Genomic DNA, 9139 nt, shown 5'->3' with positions numbered 1-9139 from the left:
TCCCTTTACAATGTATTCACTATTGTCCACATTTTGAAATTCTCTTAACTATAATTAAGTTAGTTCGACAGTTTTGGCAAAACTGTAGATTGGACGTCTCTCAATCGTCTCGATAATGACGTAAAACTATGGACAAATGTTAATATTGACGGAGGTGTTGTAATTGAACGATAATGAAAGCATCTGGATATTAGCATCAAGAACTATCTGAAAGGTATACTGGGTGGACCATGAAACGTAATCAACTTAAATTAGTCTACTGTTAGCTGTTCTATCACAAATTTGTTTGCATGTTTAATTATTAGTGCGGACATCATAAATACATAGAACTAAGTAGTCAATTCTTAAACCGTTTACGCGAGTGTAGTGCAGGTGACAGACACAATTTTGAATACAGTTATAATTAAGGTAAATGATATATTCTTAATGTTTCTTTGGTTTAGAAGAAAAAAATTATTTTTTATGATGTTTGCCGAATTTGTCTCAGAATCCGCTAAAAAGTGGGCGTAGAAAAGTTCGATATGTCCCCGTTAGGTCCTCGTTAAAATCTTTAAATGTCCTAGAAAGGTTCTCCTTACAAAGTGAAACGTCCTGAGGACGTCCTGTGTCAACATTCTCAGAACGTTTTCCGAATTTGTGAAAGTAACATTGTCTGTACGTTTCGGGAACTTTTAAAGAGTTTTTAACAATGCTGTGGTAATGTCTTAAAAGACATATAAGAAACGTTTTCCAAATGTTTAAAACTACAGTTACATTTCATTCTGTACAAGGTGATTGAAGTTAGGTTAGGTTGGTTTAATTAGTAGAGGATTAAGTTTCTGCGATTTCAGCACTTAGTGGAAATTAGATCAAGTTAGTTTCAGTTAGTAAATAAAGGGTTAAATTTCCTATAAGAAATTATAATGAAAATATATGTCTGGGGGTGGGTTATGTTGTTGGATTCAAGGTGATGGAATGTTAACAACACTTTATATAAACTTAACAAGAGGTTTTTATTCAAACGGTTGTGTCCAAGTGACTGAGTACATTGAATGTCTGGCAAGTAGCATGTCTGACAGCAAGAATACGAATGCGAATGCCCCAAATATTTATCGTTAGGAAATCATAAAAGTAAATGATCATAAAAAACATATAAATATAAAAAGAAAAGAAAGTATAAATATTTAATTGTTTAATTATTAATTACAGTATACAATATAATTATATTATTATTTTTTTATATTTGTGTAAATTATAAATTATCATTAACACTTTCATATCGTTTTCAACCTTATTGAATTTAAAAATGATTTTTGGACTTGACAGAAATTTATTCACAAAGGTTGATCCTTCTCGATTGAAACGATATAAGAATCAACTGAATACGACAAATAGTTTTCAAGATATAAATTCATAAGCACAAGCAATTTTCACGAAAATAAGGAAATGCAAAAGGCTGTATTTCTTGAACAAATTTTTTCTCTCGTGAAATTGTACGATGGCATTTCTGCAAAACACATGTGCGTTAGTTAGCGTCAATGTCTTTTAAGTGGAGTCGCAAGCCGATACCTTGTAGCTCTGGGACCGTTGGACAATTTACAGGAGTTTTTAGCCTACGTGCGATCTTAAAGGAGGGTCCGTGAGACGAAACAGACCTGGCGTTGCACGGTCGTGAAAGACCACGGTGGGTCTTTCGGCTATCGATGACCTACAGGAACGTTTATGTGAAACAGATGCGTGAAAGTTAGAGATGGCCAACAGTCCGTTGTTGCGTTGCCTTGAGAGTAAGGACATTGTTCTTGGAGGATCTGGTTGGCACTCTCGTTGGTAAATTAATGGGACTTCAAGGGTGGTTTCGAGAGGAGCAATTATTGTGCATTGGTTTTTTGCCCGCTCGTATCTTGTGAGTTGCGTGACGTAGGCGGTCCGCGATCGGGAAACCGTCCTAAATTGTCATTGGTCCTAACATATTCCCACCTAAAGTTTTACTACGGAGTTTCGGAGGTCGAAGAAACTCCTTAGGAAAAATCACAGACAGTATCTCGTGACATTCAGTAACAGTGAAACAAGTATTCGTCGCATTAATATTTTTAATATTTTTTTTAACGTAGGAACAACACATTCCTCTATAACAATAAATTAACATAAGAGCAACAGGATAAATAACAAAACTATTTAAAGTAAATAATATGATTCTGACAAGTGAACAGTGTTAGTGACCGTACAGTGAAATAAACACCGTCAGTGCGTTGACCCGACCGCACTTGTTACTACGTCTTTCGGTGGTGCCGTATACCTGAGACCAGCTGTGCACTAGCTGTCACCCGCCGTAAATCATTTCGTTCGTCGATGAGCAGGATCGGTACAGTGACCTAGTGACACACAAGTTTGCAAACTGCAGGTGAATTTCCGAAAGGGTGAGTTCTAATCAATATATTGCTGATTATTATTTTCTTAATTTAACGCAAGCTATTACTTATTTCCGGCAATAATTCTGCAAGTTTCAGTACCAAAATTTTTCTTCGGGCTTTTTGAACAGACTTATTCATTATCAGTAACATGGTTGCCCATTATTCAACTATGGACTTTTATCTCAATAATGAACTACAACCACTTCTCGTTCATTTTTTGTTACGGTACCCTTTCGTTAATACGTTATTTGAAAAGGAAATTTACAAATTTCTTAGCCTCTCTCTTCAAATAATTATCAATTTCCATTCTGTTTAAAAAAGTAAATGTGCATTCGCCATTTTTATGTTACACATAATTTTCCTACATTTATGCTTCATTCATTAATCTCTTTAAATAACAAACGGCAGATGATAAAAAGTATGATTTTATTTGTTACGTCTTGTTTATTTGCTATTATACGCAGTTTCCTACGATGCATGTCGACTTGCTTGTCGGAGGTTCGTAGAACAAACGCGGCGCGTAGCCAACGCTACCGCGCTAGCTCCGCCGGCAGACCCGCGCGTTGATTGGTCGGGATTCTTTGTTAATATTTCGTTAACGAAGCCTCAGCTTACATTTTTGCTACGCAGATAGTTGTTCCAAATCACCCCCCAAGTGTCTCATTTCCGGGTCGAACAGTATTTTTGTTACACCCTGTATTGCTAAACATACTGACTTGTAGCGTTAAGGTATTACCCATTTTTACAATTTCGTATAGTGACGATGTGGTCGGCAATCGTTGAATGTCAGCTTTTGTTCGTAACAGTTCTTTCCACGTTGACATGGGAAAGGGTATCTTGTTCCCTCGATTATTATCTCTTATAGCCAGCTCAACGCGACAATACTCGCCAACGTTTACGCCAATATCGAGGTACTTGAAATAGTTACTGGTCAATGAATATCGTCGACCCAGAATACGTGAATTCCGTGGCATCGTCGATGATCTATAAATATACACAAGTATTAACAAGAAATAATTATTGTTACAATATTATTATTAATTTTAAAGTCACATACGTTTTCACGTTAGATGCATAGAAATCACCATTTTCACACTGTTTTTTCTCGTCTGCATGATGTATATGTTTGTTACGAGCCCGGGCCGTGGCAACGCGAGAGGCCGGCGAGTATAGGTTTTCCCAGGAATATGGTATTAGTTTGTTAGTAAGGTGCGCGGACGAATCTGACGCGTAGCCAGAGAGCCGCTAAGATGTTTGAAGGCGATGACGAATGTGATGTGAATTCAGGGAGCCTCTAGGAATGGAGTCACTTGCGGACGAACCTGATTCGAAATCAGGGTGCCGCAGGAAGGTGAAGCTCGTGAACGAACCCGATGTAAAATTGGGGAGCAATGCAAAAAAGGGTCAATAGGATGTGATTTTGCGTACGAACTCAGCGCGTAACTGAGGAGCTGCGAGGAGGGAGGAAAATCTGTACAGGAAACCCCTTAAAAAAGGGTTACGCGACTCTATAGGTAAAATGAAAGATACTTCAAATACATGCATATTGATTTCTTACAAGACGTTGTTGTAAAATATTTTACATTTTTATTATTCTTTTCGTTACGTTTTATTTCATGCCTGGGAGCCCAACTAGTGACTTGTCAGGCACAATTGTCAACTGATAAATCTAAAAAAAAAAAGAAATAATCATTGCATGTATAATGCCACACTGTCATGTATGGTATTTATTACAGAGGCAATAAGTGTGGTAATTTTTACCTCCGCGCCTTCCGGTGTGCCTAGTGCATAGACCACTGAGTTAGCTATGTCTTTGCCACGCAATATTATCATCTTATTAAGATCAATCTGACCTGCAGCTACATTTGTAAACATGTCTGTGAGTACTGTGCCAGGACTGATGTTCTGTGTAAACATAACAACATTTGAATGTCATACGTCGACGCTTGGCAGTCAATGTTTCAGAACGAGAAATGATGCATTTATTAGAATAAAAGTTATTTACTTATTGTCTTTACTAACAATGCAAGAAGTGGAATGGAATAGATGAAAGAATGAAACATTAACAAGAAAACAAATGTCTTTCTATATTTATAGAATTCAGAATGAGAATATTAATGAATTCTTCCGAAACGAAGTTCTCGATACTGGTAAACATGACGTTATTGTGTATGCAGTACATTGCAAGAGTATTTATTATTATGCTACCATATTCTCGAAATATCATTTCTTCATTATATTTTTGTTATTATTTTTTCCTAATGGACCGCTACATTATCATCTTAATGTGAGGATAACAATTTTTGCAACATTAAAACAACAAATTATGACTATGATATGAAGTCTAGTGTTACCGTAATTCGTATTCTGAGTTTGGCCTGGAGTACTTCATTGCGTAGTTCCACTGTCAAGGCAGTCAGGCCATATTTACTGGCACCGTAGATACCGATTGGAGTCTGTATAGCTTCTGCATAATGCCCAGCTATACTATGAATTGTAAGCATAGATGTAGGTATTAGTTATTCATGTATTTGCATAGTTCTAAGTCACGATGATAGGCAAAACGACAGGTTCACTTTGTAGGTGATTTTAAGGAAATTTATGAATTTCATGAAAAATATAATATAATAGCGCACGACTAGTACCCTTTTTGCATTTGAGTCATTCTGTGGTGAAATATTTCACGTCTACACCGTTGGACGTAGAACCAAAAAAAAAACTAAATGATTTGTGATCTACAACAAAATATTAGAGCAATACTCAAAATTTCCAAGAAATATTGATTTTTGAAGAAATGTCGAAAATCGGTAAAAGATCCGTTACTTTTTGCTGAAATTGCTTTTATAAGTATGTATTAAATTTGTTACTTAAGAAAAATAATTTTCAATGTACTTTGTAAACCTCACGGGTATTTCTCTAGTATTTAGTGTGTAGATGACAACATTTTTTGTTTTTTTTTTGTTCTAGAACCGAAGGTACTATTGACGTGAAATACTCCACAGCAGAATGTCTCAAATGGACAATACGTATTGGTCGTACAAAAATTTCATTAAAACCATTTAACCAAATAAGGATTACAACCATGTGAATGTTGACAGCTATCGTGACCCAATACGTTGGTTACTCATACTACAGTAGCCGTTCATTTATTGCATATTTCGGGGCTGTAGAGTGTAGAGGGCCAGAATTCCAGGGATGATGCAATAAACATGCGCCAATCACCAAAGCGTTTTCCCTACCACTGGGCCTTTCAGTTGTGCGACGTAGCTACGTACATATACATATAGAGCATATAGGGTAGATATACGCACTTTACGGTCATCATAATTATCTCCATTATTTTTAGAGATATCAAAAAAGTTTATTCACAGAAGTTGTTTAGTATGGAAAGGGCTATTACTGAGCATTAACAATTTTTTCGTGAATGGAGGATCTTCTTAGTTTTTGAGGTTTATTATGTTTTCATTTTAATGATACTGAAACATTGTGGAATAAAAATGTTTTATTTACGTAAATGGATTCTTCCAAACATTCTGCGTAATAAAGTATTAAGGTATTATGTGAAAAAAGGTAATAACACGTGAGATATTTTACATTACAAAATGTGAAAAATGTCACAAACAATTCATTTTTTCTCGACCTACAACAAAATTATTTCTGCTATGATATGGCCCCTCTGATACCATATAACATTCGTAAATAAACCTTTTTATATGTGTAGAAATAATGGAGTTAATTACAGTGATCAACATTACTGAACCATTTCTTAGATTACACATATGACTAAATAGTAGTTTCACTTAATCTTCTATATTGAAAACAATGTAATGAATAATATGAAACGAATTGTGAGGTGCAAAATGATTAACTAAGACGTTAGCGTTTATTTACAGGAATCGTAATAAAGTACGACAGTAATGGTGTTTTAGAATTATTTAAATTGAAATATCTCCTGAACTACTAACTTTTCGACATACATAGGTTAGTACTTTTTTTATAACGAATACCAGCTGCATCGATTGATGTATTAAAAAATACCTCATTCCTTTTAAAAAAACAAAGTTAACCTTTATATAACCTTTACGCGTCTACTCACGAAAAAACTAATAACATCCGAATATGCTCCACTCGATACCATTCAAGCTTCCGCTGAAACATTTTTTGCTACGAGTAACAGTAGCGACAAAATCAAGATGTCAAAATCGGGTGAGACACCCTGTATAATGGTACACCTATGTATTTCAATCTAATAGACAATTAATATTTTAATATTTTATACGTTTATAAGCTTACATAACTACTTATATTCAATATGAATTAAACATGATACGAAATGTAGTTTATTATAACTGAAAATATCTAAAAACATTGAAACATTTTATGAGAACAATATTATATACACCACACTTTCTGTGATGAAATATACGAGTTAAACGCGACACCGTATGTATTCCATCCTGGGTGTGCTGGGTGAGAGAGTGGGGTACGTGCACGTATGAGCGAGGGCCGATGCCAACGTGCAGTAAAAGGGACTCCATTTAACGAACGGCTACTGTATACCAATAGTGTAGATACTGATTTGGCTAAATATGATGTTTAATGAAAATTTTACTTCTGGTGATAGGAAAACGCGTTGATTAGTTCTATCGATTATAGTACATATATGCCTAAGAAATTACAAACCTGTTGATATTGATTATATGGCCGTATGCATTACGTTTCTTGACCGATTGGCAAAATTCTCTTGAACAGATTGCGGGAGCTATTAAGTTGGTATCCACTACTCTACGGAAGTCTTCAGTGGGTGAGTCTGCAATACAATATGTATTAGTTTGTTTATGCGACAATTTCTTTCGTAATTCTTATTGATGATGTTGATACGAGCAGTTTTGTCTGAATTATCTACTATATCGAGTATTATACCGAGATATCGCATATTTATTATTACATTCTGACGTTGATTTCTTTTATATCCACTATTCCATTAATCTTCTCTATTTGTATATAGTTAATATATGATTTCTAATACACATAAAATTTTCTTCAGTCCAATATAATAACATGTACATATAGTTGGTACCGTTTGTACTTTGTACCTGTTATTCAGTTGTAATTCATTGCGTAACATAATAATTGCTACCTTCTGCTTCCGTTATGCATCGTACGTTTCACAATACATACTATCTATTCCACAAAATTGATTTTCTGAATGTTCTTACAGAGTTTCAGAAACAATTTCTATTCGTCCACATAACATTGTTCTTAGAGAAGTACGAATAGCACAAAAACGTCACATATACGTCTGGAGAACGTATAATCTGGACGTTCGGTAGATATATTCGGAGGATGTCCCGAAAAGGTCCACATGTTCACCTTACATCAGGCATGTCAAACACGCGGCCCGCCAATACATTGGTTGCGGCCCGCCGAGACTTTTTAAACATTTTTAAATATCAAGCTTTGACGCTTGAAGTTGGAAAGTTTGAACTTTTTGGTTGACGCTGGCGCGAGGCGTCAAATGAAAAGCGGCGGCCGAAACCGAACGGAGATAAAAACACAAGACGATCAGAAACATGATAGAACACGGAGCGATCTAATGCGAAACACGACACATGTTTGTCCAAATCCAAGTCGTCACAAAGTGCAGTGTTTGCTCAATCGTTTGCGAATGATATTTTGAACTCTAAAGTGGATTTTGGTTTTTATTCATATTAAACTAAAAAGTTATTTAATAAAAATATAATCGAACTTCAAGAACAATGAGTAAGAAAAGATCAATTGAAGAGGAACATCGTAATTTTCAAGAAAAGTGGGAACTGCAATATTTTTGTGTTCAAAACAAGAATAAAATATTATGCCTGATATGTAAAAACTCTATTTCAGTTGCTAAGGAATATAATCTTAAAAGGCACTATGACACAAATCATAAAACAAACTATGACCAATACGTTACAAAACTACGTGAAGACAAATTGTCGGAATTGAAATCAATTCTTCAAAAACAACAAAGTGTATTCACGAAATGTGTTGAAGACAATACAGCTGCTGTAAAAGTTAGTTATATATTATCACATTTAATCGCAAGCAGATCGAAACCATTTACGGAAGGGGAATTTATTAGTGAATGCTTAATTAAAGCGGCGGAAGTATTATGTCCAGCACAAATAAAGAAATTTAAAAGTGTAAGTTTAAGTCGAAATACTGTAGCCAGCAGAATTGATGAAATAGCCGAGAATTTGAGAAATCAGCATAATACAACAATATCAACATTTCAAGCCTACTCTATTGCAATTGATGAAAGTACAGATATTCGAAATATCGCTCAGCTGGCCGTTTTTATTCGCTGATGCGATGTTAATTTAAAAATAAGTGAAGAACTTTTGGAAATCACTCCTATGCATAATACAACCACTGGAGCTGATATTTTTGATGCACTTATGGAAGTTTGGAACAAGTATAAGTTACCATTGGAACAGTTCGTTTGTCTTGCAACTGATGGTGCACCTACCATGACCGGTATTACTAAAGGAGTTGTTGCAAGATTAAAAGAAACATGCAAACAGCATGGTAATAATAATTTTGAACATTTTCATTGTATTATTCACCAGCAAGTACTGTGCTCCAAAGTTTTAAATATCGGACATGTTTTAAAAATAGTCACCAAAATTGTAAATTATATTCGAGCACGTGGACTTAATCATCGTCAATTTGCTTCATTTCTGGAAGATATAGAATGTGAATACACCGAT

The 9139-nt window shown here is 35.1% G+C and overlaps 1 protein-coding gene across 1 annotated transcript in view; it reads right to left on the bottom strand.

The window, feature by feature from the left end:
• Positions 1 to 3967: 3967 nt before the first annotated feature.
• The window catches only part of LOC107189446 (farnesol dehydrogenase-like), a 6442-nt gene continuing 1270 nt past the window's right edge, over positions 3968 to 9139 (bottom strand). The window contains exons 2-5 of the mRNA XM_015577980.1: positions 7074 to 7200; positions 4745 to 4877; positions 4152 to 4295; positions 3968 to 4059 (exon numbers count right to left, since the gene is read on the bottom strand). Of these exons, the coding sequence (XP_015433466.1) occupies positions 4000 to 4059; positions 4152 to 4295; positions 4745 to 4877; positions 7074 to 7200 (464 nt within the window). The 3' untranslated portion in view covers positions 3968 to 3999. The remainder of the gene's footprint in view (positions 4060 to 4151; positions 4296 to 4744; positions 4878 to 7073; positions 7201 to 9139) is intronic.

The sequence above is a fragment of the Dufourea novaeangliae genome, unplaced genomic scaffold, assembly GCF_001272555.1.
Source record: "Dufourea novaeangliae isolate 0120121106 unplaced genomic scaffold, ASM127255v1 scaffold148, whole genome shotgun sequence".
Classification (NCBI taxonomy): Eukaryota; Metazoa; Arthropoda; class Insecta; order Hymenoptera; family Halictidae; genus Dufourea; species Dufourea novaeangliae.
Note: the sequence above shows the minus strand (reverse complement) of the source record. Positions and strands in the feature narration are given on the sequence as shown.